The sequence below is a fragment of the Serinus canaria genome, chromosome Z, assembly GCF_022539315.1.
Source record: "Serinus canaria isolate serCan28SL12 chromosome Z, serCan2020, whole genome shotgun sequence".
Lineage (NCBI taxonomy): Eukaryota > Metazoa > Chordata > Aves > Passeriformes > Fringillidae > Serinus > Serinus canaria.
Window position 1 is genome coordinate 56,080,166 of NC_066343.1, and position 20,559 is coordinate 56,100,724.

The 20,559-nt window shown below is 34.5% G+C and overlaps 1 protein-coding gene across 1 annotated transcript in view; it reads right to left on the bottom strand.

Annotated features, from left to right (window-relative positions):
* Window positions 1-20,559, bottom strand: part of IPO11 (importin 11) — an 80,272-nt gene that overhangs the window by 49,224 nt on the left and 10,489 nt on the right. The window contains exons 3-15 of the mRNA XM_030236708.2: window positions 19,906-19,990; window positions 19,481-19,624; window positions 18,075-18,175; window positions 13,312-13,384; window positions 9,793-9,996; window positions 8,000-8,132; window positions 6,954-7,012; window positions 6,049-6,097; window positions 4,786-4,856; window positions 3,211-3,403; window positions 2,265-2,417; window positions 1,959-2,002; window positions 1,004-1,094 (exon numbers count right to left, since the gene is read on the bottom strand). Coding sequence (XP_030092568.2) covers window positions 1,004-1,094; window positions 1,959-2,002; window positions 2,265-2,417; window positions 3,211-3,403; window positions 4,786-4,856; window positions 6,049-6,097; window positions 6,954-7,012; window positions 8,000-8,132; window positions 9,793-9,996; window positions 13,312-13,384; window positions 18,075-18,175; window positions 19,481-19,618 — 1,309 coding nt within the window. The 5' untranslated portion in view covers window positions 19,619-19,624; window positions 19,906-19,990. The remainder of the gene's footprint in view (window positions 1-1,003; window positions 1,095-1,958; window positions 2,003-2,264; window positions 2,418-3,210; window positions 3,404-4,785; window positions 4,857-6,048; window positions 6,098-6,953; window positions 7,013-7,999; window positions 8,133-9,792; window positions 9,997-13,311; window positions 13,385-18,074; window positions 18,176-19,480; window positions 19,625-19,905; window positions 19,991-20,559) is intronic.

Genomic DNA, 20,559 nt, shown 5'->3' on the forward strand with positions numbered 1-20,559 from the left:
GACAAACATTTTTAATAACAACATACACATAAGTCAGAAGCAAGTATTTTAAAAGAAAATACTCAAAACCTGCAAATTGCAGACAACTGTCAACCACACAGTACTATGTCCAAAAGGGTCCTAGACCTAGTTCCCTGATTTTTTATATATGTGTGCCTAAAAGTGAGTATTTTCTGAAGCCATCCCAAAACCTACGTACACAAAGTACTTTATGAACAGATTTTGTGAAGTCAGAAGCCACTCTCAGAAAATGAGTATTTATTTTCATAGAATGTAATGATCCTTTCTGATAAGCTCAAATACAAAATATTGCTAACTCAACTAAGAAAGCTGTGGGAAACAAACTAAGCTGAACTGACAGGGGGGAAAAAACCCACTCCCACTTATTATCTTTCCTGGCTTAGTTTAGGGGCAAAGAACCATAAGGTAAAACAAAGAAAAAATTAATCACTCCTCAACTTATGAATAATTCAGTCTTCATACAGAAAACCCATAAATTTTTAAAGCAGATTTTTCAGATTTGGAAAGTCATCTAGACTCTACAAAATGACAGCATAACTTAAACTTTTTCTTTTAAAATTTTTTCTTCCCCCCAAGATTTTGGCAGAGACACAGCATGAACTGCCTTGCAACATCTGAACAGGAAGTTCCCAACTAAAAACAACCCAAAGAATTCATTAAGCTTGGGAGTGGATCACTCCTGAGAAAGCTTGAAACCTCATAAAATTAGAAATGCCACAACATTTGTCAATTATCTAGAATAGTTACAATAAAAACCAAAGACCCTTTGGGACTTCCTCCTCCTAGATAACACAATGCATTCTGTTATGGTAGGTTTAGAAATAATTTTAGAATATTAACACGTACTTTGAAAAATACAGAGAGAACGCACTATATAAAATTAGATGTTACAAGGTCAAATTGTTTAATAGTTGACAAGAGTATGTTATGAATGTAAACAATTCTACATTTTATACTTCCCTTATTTTTTTCAATAGCTTACCTTGTAGACTGTGAACCATTTCTAAAAGAACTGGGGTAAGAGTCTGATTATATTCATGAAAAATATCAATAAAAAGGACTTCCATGCATGGCTGAAAAATTAAAAGATCTGGTTAGAATCTATCAAAATAAAGGCAAGTAAAATACATTTTATGTTAAAATTTTAAGTGCTGAATACCTCACACTGAAAGTCACAATTTAGAACACAATATATAGCAGCAAAATTAATATTGTAAGAAGCACCACTTTCTTTCTACTATACTTTGTGCTTAACTCTAGCAAGAGTTGATGGCTGCATCTATATCAAGCAGTTCTGTGGCAGAAGAACAATGATTCTGTGGAGTGAAACAGCTGGTGCTGCACCACCACAGTGACCACAGGTATGTCATAGGTTGTTGGTGTATTGGCTTAGTGGCTCTAGGCCAGGGACACCATTTTACAACCAGAACTTACTATATGCACCACACTGGGTTTTTCAGTTTTAAAATAAAAGTAATCCAGCAAATAAATTTTGAGATTTTTCTGCAAAGCAAACCACAGCAGTTACAACTGGGAGATACATTACGACAGCATATTTCTGATCTGAACATTAAACTAACTAATAAAATAATTAATTAACTAATAAAGATGCATCTGGAACTTCACTCAGTATGTCTACTGACAAAGTCATAAGTGTTTTCATTAGTTATCAGTTTTAAAAAAGAGACAACTTCTGCTGGCTTTAACCAGATGCTACATAATTCAAATGGTGGATTCCTTCCCTCCTAAAATATGAATTGTATAGATTCCCATGTATTTCAGCAAGTTTGAATACTGAAAAATGAACAAAGTTAAATTTTACTAAATCTAAAGAAACAAAAGGATTTTTTTTTCAAATATTATCTGTCTTGGTTACAAAACTATTGAGAATCACATTCAGGAATGTTTAATAGGTTTCTTTCAAATTGAACACTTACTCTGAGACTGTACTTCCAAGAATCTCCTCCAGTCTCTTCTACAGCTATTATTCCACAAAGAAAAGAAAAAACCATTATTTCAACTATGGTTCAAATAAAGTTTAGTGTTAGGTTGAGAGGGTATCATAGACTACCAAGAAATCTTTTATTACAAAAAGTATGTGTAGAAGTAATATTTGTCCAAGAAGATTGTAGGAAATAAAATGGCCAATATTGCAGTAGGCAATTTGTACAGACAATGTGGATATGAAGCACTTATACAAATATCTAATTACACTACTACCAACTACATAGCCTATTTCTTACTGAAGCTTTCTGGATCCTCTTCCCACATAGTCAATTCTTCCTTTGTCAGCAGGAAATAGTGAGTGACTAATCTCCTACATATTTCCATTAGTGTTGGGTATGTGAAAAAAGCTGTCTTTATCTTATGTGCTTCAAGAGTTTCAGGACTGCTGTCTGAAATAAAACATGAAGATTTCAGATTACAATTAAGTGGCTTAATGATCAAAGACTAGTCTAGTAAAATTAGAAATTCAATAAAAAAATCTTATCCTCTGAGAAAAACAGGAAAAACTTATTTTCATGGCAGACTTTCATTGACTTTCAGCTGATAAGACAGGTTTTTAAGCAAGTAATCAATTCTGACACAAAGCAGTTTGTATATAAAACTTTTTTTCAAATTCATAGAGCATGCTAATTGTTATCTAGTCACTACCACTTGTAAGACTAATGTGAAAAGTTGAGGTAATTTTTTAATTCACACATACAGCAATGTATGAAGCTTCAAAATGAAACAGTCCTACAAAGCAAAACATACTAACTCCTCTGTATTCAACTGCATCTCCAACCCACTATGTTTCTCTATTTCATTGTACTGGTATTAGTCAATTACAGAAAATACACCATTTTATCAAACATATCTCATGGGAAAGATGCAACAAACTGGTTGATGAAAATAAGCCAAACTCTATACCTCAGTACTTTCTAAAATTCTTTCAATGGAAAATAGAGCAACCGAAAAAGAAAATATGTTTGTGCTCCTTCTGCATTTAAAACTCCTTTGGAATATCATTACCTATATACATGAATACTTTAAAAGTTAAAATAACAGTTCTCAATATAGAGGTAGAGCCATACATATTTCAACTATTAAAAAATTAATAAAGGAGTTTAACTATTGAGAATAGCTAGCAAGACATAAAAAATTTCTCAAGACATAAAAAATTATTTTAGTAAATAGTGACAGTACCTTCAGTATTTTTGGATGGTTTGTATGCATAATTTTTCACGATCATCTTAATGAGATTCATGCATTGTACAATAAACTGCTCAAATACAACTCCTTCACCAGCTTCTGTGAAAACATAGCTTACAGAGAACTCCAGTGATCTCTGAATCAAAGCAGTGAATGAGAAAGGATGTTGATCCAGGAAATCCAAAAGCTTAAAAAAAAGGAATTAGAAACAGAAAAATCAACACTTTTAGTGAAGTCTTATTAAATGCTTTAGTAAACTAGTTATCAAAAACAGGTGACAATTTATATAAAAATATAGAAAACTGATCTCTTCATCATCTCTGTTCATGTACAAGAACGGGAAATTAGGAAGAGATCAGTACCAACTATTAATGAAGCATTATTTAATGGCAAAATTCTTATTTTGGTTTGAAATTACTTTTTTTTAAGTACGAGGAAGAATACGAATTTTTAAATGGACCAGCTAACTAGTAGTAAATAAAATATATCAGCTGTCCTTAAAACAGTGAGTATTTCAGCAGATAATTCATCCCTACTGGAATCAGTGTAAGCAAAAGAAGTATGAGGGCTATATAACACCCCCACAACATTACCAATGCAGTACAAACACCTGCTTCCTCAACTTGGCTTTTTCAATTAGTGATCTAAAATACACTGGTGGACTCCTTTAATCTCCTTTAGTACTGCAAAACTGCCTAAACCTATATTCTTGCATGTGAATTTCTACAGGTGGTAGATTAATCAAAATTACTTTCTCTTCAGGTCTGTGAAAAAAGATTCACATTTGCAATCTAAATACTATGACAAAGACCAAAAATAATGTGTCAGAGCATTTTCAACTCAATTTTGGTGGAGTTGATAGGTGCTTTTTACTTCTGATAACTAGGCTGAATATTTAAAATACACCCATGGCCTCTAGATAGAATCTGAAAACAATGGGAACTCTGTAGGTTTTGTAACTTAAAAAAAAATAAAAAGAAAAAAGAGCAAAACCAAAAAAAATAGACCAAGTGTCTATGTTAACAATACCTTCAATACAATATGCATTTAACACTTGCACAGAATCAGCTGACAAGTCCAAGTGTATCAGACGATACAAGCCTCAGAGGGCAAGACAGTACCTTGTTAATTTTCTTTTGATTAATTAGTGTGGCCAGTAATTCCAGAGAACTAACAAAGCCATAGAAACAGCGATCTAGCTACCTATGAAAGGTATTATGAAAAACCTATGTTTTCTTTATTCGTTAATACCACTACCATTGTTTACCCAATGCTTCCCAAACTCTTCTTTAAACAAATCCTAGCTATATAATTTATTTATGGAATGCAATTAATTTTGTTTGAGCTAAGAATATCTACTCTTCACTGCTGCAATTTACAACAGCATGAGTAAACAGACACCCTTTTCTTCAAAAATACATCTCATAACAAATAAGTCTTAAGTTACAGTATCTTCCACTTCATTGAGAGGTCTGATACAGAATCACTTTAAGGCACATAAGTGTCTGGATGGGGACTGCTCCTCCAGAAGTATAAATTATGCAGTAACTGAAAGGAGATTTTACTTACCACTTTAGTGAACAGAATTATGGTCTTTTCTAGACGATCTCTGCATATGCTTTCTGCTCTTATACTTCTACCTGGTAAATCAGACATTTCACGACTATTATTTTTTAGACTTTCATTTTCTTTCTGGATAGCTAAGTTTTCAGCAATTAACACTGGAGAAGAACTTAATCTCTTAACTACAGTAAAAATAAGTTAAGCCTGAAAAAAGTTCTAAGGCAAAATACAAGGTAATGACCAGGAATAGAAAATCTTAAACTATTTCTCTCAACTGTACTGAAATTCACTGCACTTGATCAGGCTATAAAAATTCTGACATCATTACAGAAAATTCTATGATAAAAGGCAGTTAAAATAACACAAGTAAATGCTAGTGTAGACAAAATATAATTATGCATTGAAAATATAAAGATGTCCTTTTAATAAAACTGCATACTATTAATGTCCTTTTCTAGAAATTCCACCTTAAAGAATAATTTACTATGAGCATTAGAAAACATTCTGAATTAGGAAAACAAAACCAGACAAAGTTTTCTTAAAAGAAGGAAAAATCAGAAAGGGCCATATTGAAAGGCAGAAACACAATTTAACAAAAGTAAACATTAATCCTATAAGGTAGTTGTACCTGCATTTGCAAAACAAACTACTGATTAGAAATATGGAAATGGGAAGGTTCAGCTCAGTTCTTGTCTTAGGACACAGAAACCTTAAATTCCTCATATTGTAGGGACTACAATAAACACTGAACTTCAGCATGGGATGACCTCCAATTCCTTCTATTCAAACTCTGCACCTTTCTTGTCAAAAATGAAAGAAGAGCCAGAAGGAGCCTGACTGTAGTATAGTGAAAGTGGCAATTGGAGGCAGTTTCCATCTCTTCTAAAAATGAGGCTCAAAGCCCAAGTCAGCCCTCTTACCGAAGTACAGGCTCCTGAACCCAGGAACTTCACCCAAATATCAAAATTACATAAAACTTATTTCAAAAAAATCTTTCCTATTCATTTTAGACATTTATTCTAGTTAAAAGTGTTGTTGAAATACAACACCAAATACAATTTTGATGTGATTTTAGTCTATTGATACAAAAAGACATTTTTACTGAATTCTTCTTTAGTAGTTTCAGCAGCATTTAAAAAAATAGTGTCAATTGATACAAAAATACCTTGCACCTAAACAATTATTGATGATGCACTAACTAGCCTGTATATTTTCATCCAGCTTCCAACATTTAACAACAAATACAAAGAAAAATACTCAGATACTTACTACACTCCAGAAACTGCTTCAGCCGTTCAAATACGGCATGTAGAAAACCCTGAAAAACAAACATGTCTTTAAAAAGTAAAAAGTGAAACTTATTCTGCGCTGTATTATGAGAACAAAGTTATGTCAGACTGAAGTTGATTCTTATGTGTTACCAGCTCAGACATGACCTCATAACTTTGAGCTGAACTCTTTAATTATTTTGAACAAACAATTTCTGCAAGAAATTAACAATTAGCTAGCAAGCAGATTGCACAGATGATCCAAAGCAGATTGCTAATTAACAATTAGCAAGCAGATTGCACAGATGATCCAAACTGACCTTATCAGCACCTCTTGAAGGCATTGCAACTCTAGTAGAAGGAAGGATAGGTAACTACAGACATGTCCTTTAAAATATGCTTATCTGGTTCTACCCTGTTCTCAACTTCCTAGTGTAGGCTGTAGGTCACAGGTACTCAATTTCTCCAGCAAAGAGGCAGCCCTGGAGGTTAAGGAAAGTGCTTGGGTTTCTTTGTCTGACCCTACACTCTCCATGGGCTGCAGACCACAGGCTTTTATCTTAATCAAAAAAATGTGATAGAACAAGCACGGCATCAAATTCATTACTTCACAAAATGGTTTTAACTGGGGGGAGGAGAGCACATGCAAGACATCTTTCAGTAAGCAACACGTGTGACCATCATGTGGCATGTAAATTGGAAGGGATGTCTCTTTTTTAAACAAGATGCCATTAGTGTCATAGATTTTAGAATCTACCAAGGATCTGAGAGCCCTTAGCTGATAGGAGGACAACTTTGAGAGGATGTTGCTTGATCTTCCTTTGCATAATACAAATGCATGCCTTTCAATGATTTTCAGACGTAGGTCTAATAACACCTGAAATCTAGAACTAGAAACACACTTACCATCACCTCTGCATTCCAATGAGGTTCTACAAAGCCATGGACCGTTAGTTTCCGAAGCACTAGGAAAAAGAATTACTTGTGTAGCTATTTATTAGCTCTTGTTTCAACAGATTTCAGAACACAATTACAATTGCACTTGTCATGCCTTTCTTTCAACTCAATGCTTTAAAAAATACACATAATTTTAGGTTCCGGATGCCTCATCCATATCTAACATTCACCTTGTTGAAATTACTTTAAAATATATCTTGTGTCTTTTAAAGTATCTACTTGAGTGAAATAATGAAGAGAACTTTTAAGAATTACTCCATCAGGAAGAATTCTGCCAAAACTCTTATGCATTCAACTCCTGAAAGATCCTGCAGTAGTAGGAAAAGGGCCAAGTACAGACAGGTAGGGCACATAAGCCACTTGTAAATTCTGTCAGGTTTATCACTGCCCATAACCCAGAAAAAGCTGCACTCTGCATCATCTGAAACAACTCAGGACATGTATTATTTACATTGCAAGAACTGCATACAAAAATCTCAGTTGTTAAAAGCAAAGTAGTCAGGATATGCATTTACTCCACTCATAAGCCTTTGAACATCAACCAAAGACATAAACTAACTGCTAAGGCTAGCTTTTCACTGGACACAGGGTAAACTTAATGGAATGAAACTTGTAGCTCAGCCTTCTCAGTTGAGTGCTAAAGACATGTAAGCCTAAATTACAACACTTGTAAGAAAACATCCTGTTGTGCTACCCACCTTCCAGTCTCCTAGACACTGACTCCTTACAACATGCACAATGGAGTGCAGTTTCTCACATACTGAGAAAAAAAACCACTAGTCTTGTCCTTCTGCATGAGCAATCTTCCTTCTGCCTTGCTAACAGAACAGGTAAAACAAACCAAAAATACACTTATTCCCAATGGGAATGGCTTTGTTAGAGAATGGGAGCTATATAACAATGAACTTCTACACGTTCCCTGTGAAGAAAGTAATTTGATTCCTCACACTTAACATCCTTACACAACATTCCTTACACCATTCTAATATTATTACCTTTCAATGACAACAAGGTCCTTTCTAGTGAATTTGCAGCTGCAGCTTCATCCCCTGTACAAATCTGTTGTAGGAATGTATCTGTATGGTGATTCCACAAGGAACATGCAAAGCTATAAATACTTGATGTAAGCTGCAAAAGGAAGATGAAGAATATTTTTTTCCCTGAATTTTGCTATACCATAAGAAATCCATAAATTTTAAAGGCTGGTTTAGACTATTAAAATATTTAATCCAGCTTCTTCTATGTATCACGGACCACAATGTTTAATTTGCTTCTTTGTAATGAGTCATACTAACCTTAAGGCATTTTTCAGAAAAATACCTTGCCTTAATTTAAAGACATTATGATACTCATTGGTATCTCTGACTACTTGGGTCTATGACTCTCACCTTAAAGAAAACTATTTAGGGTTCCTTTCTTACCTGATTTTCAGTAAATACAGCTGCTGGTGCATAATATGGTACGGTGCTTCAAAATATTACCAGCTTCTCTCATCACCTCCTCTCCCACAGACAAGCTGTCCATTTTACAGTTAAAAAATGTCTGAATCAGCTCACTCTGGGACACACTAAGCAGTTACGGGTGCAATAGAATTGAACAATGCCTACGCCAAAACTAACTTTACTTCATTGATAGCTGCAAATACTGACTTGTTCCCTCATTTTTTTAAAAACACAGAATAACAAATAGTTTCTAATCAGGTAGAACTGAACAAATCTCAAACTTAATTCACATTACAGTTCACACACAGTGCTTAACTGATAAAGATTCTGAATTACAAACAGAAGATGAAGGTTTTATCACTCAGTTATGGTAGCTATGGATGGTTTCATAATTACATAAATCTGCATTTAGTCACATGACACATTAGCACATGACATGTTTATATAGTTGCTTTGACTGAGTAAAGGTTAGTAAAAGTCCTATTTACGAGTCAGTCCTCAATGCCTCAGACTCCTGATGGTTAAAATTCCATCTTATTGATTACACAGACAGAAATTTCTACACAGAAAAGTAGGTAAACACCCATAAATATCCATAAAGTCTTCATTTTTGGTACTTACTCCCTCCTTTAAAATGAAGGAATAAACTAAAATTTAAAAAATTCCAGAGTAATGTTTGTATAAAATGTTTAAGTCACTCAATTCAGTTAACTGGACCACATTGTTGCCCAACTCCAAAGGGGTTTGGAGATGCATGGCCTACGGCCAAAATGACATCTGTGTTCTAATCAGTGGATTTTAACAGTTAGCTGAATGACACAAGATTTGGCATTTGCATTCATTTCTTGCCTTTTAATTAACCTGAAGAAACGGCCTGTAATAAAATCTCAAACACATTCCTACTAATGATAAAAACTAAAACATGGTAGTATAGAAGTCTAAACCCCAGCATTTCTTAAAGACTATCCTGACTTAAAAATTCAGAACACACTTCAAAAAAAACACCACAAATTCCTAGAAAAGTAAGATCTTGTACATCATATTGCTGATATTCAGATACTGTTCTATAGATGAAGCTCAGCATCTTTACACAAATTAAGATAAGGTTCAAGCTGTACGCAAAATTAATAAAGACCTCATACATCTCACCCAGAAACTGACTTCCAGTTATTCCACAGTACACAGATACCCACAACATTACAGCACTTCTGTTCCAAGGGCAGGTATCTAAGTCCACAGACAGGCCATTAATGCCCTGCCAGCTAAACTCAGGAAGTAACCTACAATACAAGCAAGCACATACAATACAGTTTGCATGCTCTGCAGTACTGCATCACATTACTTACATCATAGAAAAGCTTCCTATCTGCAGCAAGCCGTTTGGATGCCAGGGTCTTTGTAACATGGTAAAACGTAAGTAGTGCCCTGTGCTGTTGAAGATCATCCTGTACCTTCACAGATTCTACAAGAGTGGGTATAAGTTCTGGCCATTGCCTTGGGCAGTCCACTCTGGCAACTTTAGCAATCAGTACAGAGATCTGAGTTGCTATCTGAAAAAAAAACAAACCACATACACCACTAAGTCACAGGGCATTTAGGAAATGAATAATGACAAGGTCCAGAGCCAAATAAAACCTGAACCAAAAAAACCTAGAATGGATTGGCAGATTTTTGCATGCTTTTTCTCAAGCTGTTTTTAAGTTTGCTGAATGTAAATAAATGTGGAGAAAAGGTTTATGTTTGTAGAAAGCATTACATAAAATACTAAACTTAATACCTTGCTTAAACATTACATGAAGACCAGTAATAATTTCTATTTATTCTAGAAATCACAAAAGTGAAGAAACAAATATCTGGGAACCACTTTTTACTTAGTGATCTTTTCTATCACTTTCTATGAACATACACTGCTGAATACATATTACCCATAATTCTGCTCTACCTGACTTCTAGATAGAGCCATTCCTAGTCCCAGGAACACAGATGTGTAAGCCTAAACCCCATCCCAGTTACTGTAACTGAGACTCTCTCTTGCTCCAGATCTTCAGAACCACAGGCCAGAAGCACCTACACCACTCACACCATCTGACTTTGGTTGCTAGGCCCTAATCCTACTGGCACCAGTCTTGCCAGCAGCTGGAACCTGGTCCTTGGAGCACATATGCATGATGAACAGAGTGAGATTACACAGTAAGATAGGTAAGTGATGCAATCAGAACACAGGACAGGCAGTGGTCATCAGGGTTTGTTCAGACACAGATACAGACCACCCATAGTTTACACATGACTGGCCCTTCTAATGCCTTCCTTCTATCTATTCCACACTTGGCTGCTGGGCAACTCCCTTCCCCTAAACATTCCTTAGCATTTTTTGTATGGTTGCTCAAAAACCTACCTCAAATACCCAAAAATTTCACATTCTTGTTTTCCTTGTTCTTATCCCATTCTAATTCTTAGGCTACCAGAAGGAATCCAAGCAATTTACAGGCCTATAAGGATAGAGCAATGCCCTTCCTCTTTACTGGTGCCTGAGCTGTTTCATCTGGAGTCTGACAACTCCACCAAGCTTTCCACAATATTTATTCCTACCATGCTGCTTAGTGAGAAGAATTGCTTCAGGAAAATGATGTCAATGTTCACAAGGAAGAGTTGGGAGTCCTACTTATTACAATATCAAATTACATCAATTGACATAACCAGGGGAGCAAATAGATTCTTCTCCCTATGTGACACAAGAAGCAACCTCCCAGGAAGACCAAAAAGTACTTTTATCTTGAGCACTCGCTTTTTAAATGGGGAGAAAAAAGAAGAATTTGCTGTCATACATTTGAAGAAGTACTTTGTTCTACTGTTCCTTCCATATGCTAAATATCTTCAGAGGGCATGGAAATTAAACTTTTAGCAGATGGTATGCTCTCTTTTACTCTATGCCTCCCCTGGAAGTCAAGTAGTATCATCACATCTCCATACTATGCCTCTTTCTCACTTTTTTGTGTTGTTTTTGTTTCTATACAAGAGTCATAATTTTTCTGCCTTCAGTGATGCAAACAGCACAGGCAGATAGCAACTGTGTTATGAACTGTCTGTGACTGGAAAAGTGCAGTGTTCTGCCTTCAGTGATGCAAACAGCACAGGCAGATAGCAACTGTGTTATGAACTGTCTGTGACTGGAAAAGTGCAGTTATCAGTAACACAGGATATCAAAACTCAGACCTATCAAGCAGGCTGGGAACTAAACGAAAGATTCCTTGTAAAGGGCAGCTCAGGATACCTACAAGACAGATCGGGGAACAAGAGGAAAGAAAGAGATATGGACTCCGTAAACATATTTCCATATCACACATAATTGTTTAGGCAATTATTTAGACTGCTGCAAAAAAAAAAAAAAAACAAATAAAAATCTCCACATCTTAAAAAATGACATCCCAAAAAATATCATAAGGACATACAAACCAAACCATGAAGCCACTAGTCTTTAAAATGTCAGTTAAAAATGTTCCAATCTCAACTGCAACTATAGTCAGAGAACTGTTCATCAGCAGTGGCATCCTTAACTATGAAAAATGCTATGCTATCATCTTAGCAGGCAAACTGATGAAATACTAATGAATGTATGGAAAAAACATTGATAAAAAGTTTTGTTTTGCAAACAATATAGTTGATATTAGAGTTTCATAGTTAATTTACCAATTAATATGTGCAAAAAAACCATAAAAACTTCAAAATTAAATATTTGATAAATTATTCCACCTAGCAGAGGCATAAATGACACACACTATGATTCAGCTTGACATACTTCATAGCTTTGTTTAGTTAACATACAGAAACAAGTAATATTTGTCATATTGTTTACACTGAAACTACACTTGAAGAACAAATTTGAAAACACTTTATATGCTTTTTTAAAAATTGCATTTGCAATGAAATTTTTAGCTCTAGTCAAAACGGTCATTTCACAATGGGCTTCTACACAGGCTAAATTACCCTAATTTTGATAAAATGCTCTAAATTCTAGAAGTTATATTAATCCTGTCAAGAAATCCCAAGAAGTTAAAACTGAACTGTCTGCAGAACAGAAGTTGATTCACAATGCCTATTCTTTTCAATCTTAACTTCATGCCTACCATTTCTGTATTTCCTTGACAAAGTTTATGATCCAGCTCAAAATATTAGCAAATACTTCCTTGCAGAATTTTATACTTACATGATGAAGTTATCAAAAGTCAGACTGATTCATCTAATATGGGCCCCTAACACCAGTTCTGTACTCAATAAAATAAAAAATTCTTATCCTAATCAAAATCACAGCTTACAATTAGTCACTTTATCTAAGAAAAAACACTACCACACTGAAGCTTTATTAAACTTATTTAAATTTACTAAAATGCTCTAACTAGACATGTGACAGCAATACTGCTTAAGTGGGTTTATACAGCAGCAATCTCAATAGCTCTCTCCTGCTCTGCCTCTGCCACACTTCCTTGCATGGCCACAGTGGGAGTCAGGTAGGAGAACAAACACAGCTGAAAAAAACCAAAAATCACTCAGGGAAAGGTTATTTTTCAGCTACATCCATTCCCTGAACCGTTTCACCAAATGGTTGCATAACCCGCAAGGGACAACAAACTGACACTGCAACACCAAAAGAAATAAACCAGAGAGAAAAAATGTTGTTTCAAACCAAAGTGGTTCTATAATTCAATGAGTTATGATCTATGGTATAAGATCTAACTTCAAGATCTGTCTGCAAAGCACTATGTAAACTGCAACTTTATTATTATAATTAAATACTTTGTAAAGAAAGAAACCAAGAGATCTATCAATACAAGCATTTCTTAGAAGAGTAATAAACAATCACCACTAACCTGATTCACTGGCTCATTAAAGTTGGTAATAAGTCCAGCACGCAATGTAGTTTTTTCTTCTTCAGAAAGAGCACTGCCAGAATATATTTATTAAAATATTATTTATTTTCACTTAAAAAAACTACTATCAATTTATTTGTAACGATCAAAAAACTATCAAAACTAAAAAAGAACATCCTTTGTTCTTCCACTATCTCAAGTATCCTTAAAAAGAGAGGAAACAGTGAAAAAAATACTTATAAGGCATTTGAGTCTCCCATTCTGAGACCTGAAGTGACCTTTTTAAAGATAAATGGCAAAAGAGTTGACAGAGTGAGATTCACGGATATATAATGAAAGAACACAAAAACTGTACAAAGTACAAATGGATTGCTCATAGACAATTGTTATATAGTTATTACTGACAGTATTGAGGATTTGAACATGAATTTGCCCATGTATACTAATGGAGAATGGCCAGAAAATATCCAGAATAAGGCAATCACCACATTAGATGACAGCTCTTTTTGTAAAAGCCGTAAGTCTTTTCTATTACAAATCCTTTTCTATAAGAAAGTAATATATTTACACTTAAAAGCACAGATTCTTTGAAAATTATAGCTTTGTGTGAAAAGTATGTCAATATATTCTCCATCAATTGCAGGGGAAAATAGTGAGCAGGGGAAAAATTCTAAGCCGTAAAGGTTAATTTTCATTCAAGTGCAGCATTGTGGTATCTTAATACTTAATTTTAAGTGACCTCTATCAGTTTAAGACTACAAGTTACAGTATGATATCACTCCTGTATTACTTCAGATATTATATCATTAATGCAATTTTCTTATAATTTCCAAGCAGGAAACCCAACACACTGCTCTAAAAAAGGTTTTGTAGGTATTCATAGATTATACTATTGGGGAAAAAGAAATCCAAAACCAAACTAAACAAAAAACCCCAACAAATTTTCATCTATTGATAGCACCTGAAAAGCTGTTTCTTCTTCATAAAAAACCTGTAAGTTATCATGCAAGGCTGTTCAGATGAAAGTTTCACCTACATTGCAATGACTTAGAAGCATGAAAACATCACATCTCAGTGAAGGCTAGTGGCTGGAAATTAAGATGAAACACACCAACACAACTACTTCCTCTTGTCTGACCTCAAGCACAGATACTAACCAACTAGTTTTATACATTGAGGTTTAAAATTATATCTAAAGCTCCCTAAAGCATAGGTTTTACTCTTATCTAGACAAATGCTAAATATTAATCTCAAAATAATACGAAGAAAAGGCAGGAATTGCCATGAGAACAAACTGGCAAAAATATTCTAGTTTTCATTTTCCTTCACCCTGCAAAAACACAAGTACTCACTAATTCCTAGATCAAAGACCTATCATTTGAAGCACAGTTCTAAAGGGGGGCAATTCACTGTTTCACACTAAGTCTTATTTTCCAAGGTAATTATAGCATTCAGGAGCCACAATTTTATTTTTTATATTTTAGATCAAGATATAGGCTTTAGGATTTTTCCCACAAAAAATTAAATTATCCCTAAAAATATTTGGTTAAAATTTACAGAAATTTCTGCAACTGTAAAAGCTTTTCTGCATGTAACTATTTAATTTATAAATCTAAAGCCATGAGATGACATTCCAGGAAAATAAATTTTTGAGGATTTTTCTTTTATAATATGAATTTGCAGTATATAATTTCCACACATGCAGGCATTCTCTAAGTGGTTTCTAAAACTTAAAAGCTCTTATTAAGAAATTTTAAAAATCTATACTCAATTAAATGTAGATTGTTAAATACCTCACTTTCAGAGACAATAGAAAGCACTTAAAACCTGGTTTGTAAAGAAAAAAATTACCCCATTTTACTATATTACTGCATTTATTTTTTTTTTCTGGGATCACAAGACCCTGTGGCTTTAAACACTTTTTCATAATTATAGTTATATTAAACTTATCATATGCACAGTCTAAGAGCAGCAAGAATTCAGTTCATTACTTACTGTAAATAAAAACACTGTAATTAAGCTTTTGCCATTGCAGACAAAACAAAGGAAAGAAAAGAAATAGATTCATGAGGATCAACGCCTTAAAGACACCAGCCTGTGATAAACAAAACTGGAAAACAGTAATGAAAAAAACTCTAGGAAATCAACGTCAATGCAAGTGTCACACAAGAGCACAGTGACAGAGATCCTAAGGGCTTGCCGGACCGTGGGTGGAGGAATTAAACAACACGAGAGTGACATCTGCCGGAGAACAGGGACACCCTCAGCCCCTGAAGGAGACACAGACCGGCACCACTGCCCTCAGCCTCCCTTAATGCCTTGCAAGAAAGCCAATTCCATAATTCCATCTATAAAAGTTACAGGCAGGCAAGAAGTTGGGAAGAATGTGCCTCACTCAGCCAGTTATTTCCCTTCAGCGTTGAATTATATGTGCCCAAAAATTAAAACAACTTCATCTACACATGAACTTCTAAGTACTATCTACTATGCAAATTGTGAAAGACTACTACGTAGTCTTTCACAATTTGCAAGTTCAACATTACTTTGATCTTTCTCTGTGTTTATGGTATGGAGAAATATACATCCAAATACTTTAAAAATTATTTTGGAGCTTTTTAAAAACAGCCTGATATTTCAGATTTGGATTTCTGGCTTATGAGAAGTCATCACACAAGTGAAAACATATATTGAAAAGTATTGTGAAAGTATTGCACAGTGCTGCTAACACCGTACTCAAATAAGAGAGCAAAGTCCACAAGAGACAGGATACAAAAGTAATCGTCTGTAAAATCAAAAACATGTTCAACTCTTGAAATCAAGACAAACCATTTCTGAAGAAAATAAAAGCACATACAAAATCATCCTGTGAAACCAGCTTTTGAGGAGGCTGACAACAAATTTCAAAAAAAGAAGCCAAACTGTGCCTGAAAAGAGGCTGTGACAACTCTAGGCTCTTTACCACAGCTATACAAAAAGCTGCCTGAAAAAGCAGGATGGACGAAGTTCATAGGTTCATCTTCCAAATCACTCTCACTGGAAAATGCAGTTTTAAGCCTGATCTGTACATCAAAACATGCTTTGATGTACTACTATGGATAGAGTGCAGACAGCAGCTGAAGTGAGATGCAAGACAAAAGACAAGAATTTTGCAAAGACAACAAAAATGCAGCATCTACAATGAAGCCTTCAAAAACTCATGATATTCAAAGTATTACCTCAACATATTCTAAGAGCAATGTGATCTGGTTGAGTGCTTATTAACATATTTAGAAAGAAGAACAGTTGGACATAGACTAAAAGTTTAGTATTCATTACTCCATTGAATCCTTAACAGCAGCCAACAATTTTCAAAATTTATTTTATCATTTAATTGCACTAAATTAGTGGCAGAAAAGTTAGAAAAGGGGAAAAAAAAAGGTTGCACTGGAAATTTATTGTAGACTTAACTCATGGAGTCTTTAATAGCCATAAAAATTTATTTTAAAATTACATTTAATTTAAAACCACAGGAAAACTACATTAAAATATTTCTATTTAATTTTTACCTCAAAGAGTAAAATTCTAGTCTTTAGTTCTGCAAGAATAAACTATGCTTTTTTACCAGAAATGCTACTAGTGGCTAAAAAGATTAACAAATTGAAACAATGTTTAACTTCTTCCAAAAGTTCTTGCGAAGTACCAGTGTTGTAAGCAGAATCCTGTTAACCAAAAATGTCAAAGATATATGCCATCTTTCTTGAAAAATATGATATTTTCCTTTTTACATAAAAAAGATTCCAAATGCTTGCAGATGTTTTGCAATTGTATACTAATTCACACATACAAATACTCGAGTGCTCTATGGCATAATGAAGAAGTACTACACTACTTAAAATGTGCTGGGGATACAGAATTTTTTAATTTTTCACTGGTTTCATAGATCTTTGGAAAGGCTTACAATACAAGGCAAAATACATTGAACTATCTCAAACTATGAACAATGAAAATCACAATTTGCATCATAACACCAACTTAGATTTGTGATCCAGAAAAACTGGACCTAGAATTCCATCTAATACCCTACACCTGACAGTGACAGTCACACCTATTTAGCATTTAAGACCGAACACCTGCAAGCCTTTGAGTTCTGGAATTGAAACTCTTCATGAAATCACACCTGTTTTTAAAGGAAAAAAAAAGCACTTCACACAAAAGACTGGGAAGTATATATTTGTACAGGTTACATATTAAAATGACACTTTTTGAAAATTTTAAGTAAATTACATGGTGCTTGTGAAAAGTGCTTATATTTCTCATCTTCTTTGGAGAACTTTATGTCATGCATTATCAGGACCCATACATCAAAATAATGAAAAAAGAAGACCAGAACTTATTAGTATGATAACTGCTGCCTCCTTCCCATGTACACATTCAATACGAATCAGCTTAAACAAAATGAAATGTCCCTCTCACAGTCCAAGAGACTACCTTTCACTTCTGTCAGGATCAGTAAATCCAGGTGTTAATGTTGCAACACATCCTGCATCCCTTCAAAACCTATTACAGCCTTCTAAGTCAGTTCTCAAAAGTAAACCATTAACAGAGTCATAAGAAGCAATATAAAGACAAAATGTATTATCAGCAAATCCTGAAGTTTGAAGCATGTTGTCAGTTTCACCATAAATTCTAAAGTAACTTCTACCAACTAAGGATCTGTTTTTCCAGCCTGGCAACCATAACAAGGCCAACTTTAAGATGGTTAAGTGGAAGAACTCAAAACTTACTGTGGTGCAACCCGTCTCCAGTAGCGATCAATTCCATTTTTAAAGTACAGCACAGCTAACCATCTTACATTCACATCCAGGCTATGATTTGTAAAGATATTCTGTTTAAAAAAAATGAGTTAAAAATTGCCTGATACCACAAGCAAGACAGAAATTGTATCAACACAGGCCATGGTATATGCAGAAATACACATACCACTGTGATATGGGTGCACGTAAACAAAAAGCCTTAATAATCATTTGACAGGGAAGTGAAAACACTGCGCTAAACATAAATTTTTAGAGATCAAAAAAATGTTTATCACTAGCCCAAATTTTGATTTATTTAAAAAAACAACATATAAGGCAAATGTATTGTTAATCTTGTCTGGCAAAGAAGGAAATATAAGGGTAGTAATTACTATAATCAGACAATTTTTACATTCTTTATTATTACATTCTTCTAGCTCTCAGAAGTTTGCGCCGCTGCAGAATACAGGATAATTCCTTATTCTAGTCAGAATCCAGTCTTCAGGTTATTTATTCATTATATTATTTATTCATATGCCAAGAACCATCCTGTCTACCAGTACTGTTTGTAAAATAGTGACCTGGCAGGTCGGCAATTCTCAAATTCAACTCTGCTTAGGAAATCAGGAAATAAGTTCCTACCAATAAAAACCCATATATCTGTAGATACATACATATATATGTATCTATACATATATATACACGGTTTTATATATCTGTATGTAGATACAGACAAACACAGAGGAGTTATTTTGTATGGTAATGGTGTAAAATTAACCAACCAAGAGAAACTGAAATAAAGGTAGGCTATTGAGTCCCAACACGGGTACTCCTCTGAACAGCAGCTTTCCTCCCATTTTCTACTGCATCAGATGGATCCTTCCCAAGGGGTGAGACATCATTACTCCCACCTTTAGAGAGCAAGCTTGTGTGAACTCAGTGTTCTTACTATACAGTACACTGCAAAAAGAGTGCACCACTTGTATTCATTGCTTTTTGAAGTCCAGTATGAAGTGACCTGAAAAATGCTCTCATTCCCCAAAGCTCATTTAGGAAAACAGACTAAATCTCTAACAGACTTGACCTTTTACAAATGCAATTTAAGCATCTTAAAATACAAGCTGCTAACTTCAAACACCACTTCCATATCATAAAAATAACATTTCAAAATAAATGAAACATGGAAAACCCAAACTACTCATATTGAATATTCAGTATATCAAAAGCCTGCCACTGTTGTATCCTACCTACCATATCCTTTGGCATAAGAATTCTACTGTCTGGACCATGACAACTCAGGGCTTCTCTCAGCCAGAGATCATGGCTCAACCATGTTCTAGACCAGTACTCAAAAATATTCAGAGCTTACTTAGTAGCATTTTTCCACTGTATCTTACCAACAAGACTGAATAAAAACCTGGCTGTGTCTCCCACTGCTTTAGTTGCTCCTCTGCTGGCTTCAACACTGCAGTATCTTGGCTAGTAGCTTGCGTCAAAACTTGCAAAACAACAGTGCTAGCACTGTTGAGATCCATGGAAATCTAAAAACATTTAAGAAGGAGAAAAAACAATGAGAAAAAGATAGCAAATATAGACAGGTATTTTCCATTCTTATTATCCAAGCACCCCACGCTCATTTTTCATTAGACTACACAGTGTAAAGATAGCATGACACCCACTCACAGGCAGCTGAGGTACAGGGATAGAACTATTTGCTTTCAGAAATCTCTCAGCAGAAGGAGCAAGCATTAAATCAATCATTACAAGCACATTTGCTAGATCTGAGGAACTGCAGGAAATATTTTGATTGTAAAACAGTTACCTCTCTTGTGAAGCACAGCAGCTAAGAGCAAAACTGCAACTAGAGATAATTACTCAGCTGTAAGCAGAGCAAACCATGGGGTTGTCTGAAAGAGGCAAAGGTGCAGATTATTAACATTTTTGCATTTTACTTTTCCTTCAAGAGAGAAAATGACACATTTGTACAGTCAAATTCTGTAATTCAAATCCATCTAAACCATTCATATTAATTAGAAAAGAAAGCATTAAGTCTCACAATTAGTCTTACATGATACAAAATTTTCCTCAGTATCTTTGGTTTCTTTCTTATTTAGCATACAAATGCTAACCAGAAATACAAATGTATATTGCCAAATTTCCAGTTTATATACATCCTTCTGCACCCTTGTACTCTGTGAAGGCAAAACAAAACACTCCTCTCCAGATGACAGAAATTACATTTATAATGACCACAGAAAGAATGTTACAAGAAGAAAAAGCACATATATGAAAGAAACTATTAAAGTCTGTTTTCTGCTTATAAAAAAAAAGACAGTTTAAACTATGTTAACTTTTAATAAGACATACACAGTTGAATGTTCATATACTTAGGTTTTCTAAATTAACAACAAAAAACAGCTTTTCCTCAAAGAGGAGAGAGAAGGAGGTTCAGGTGGGGCATCAGGAGGAATTTCTT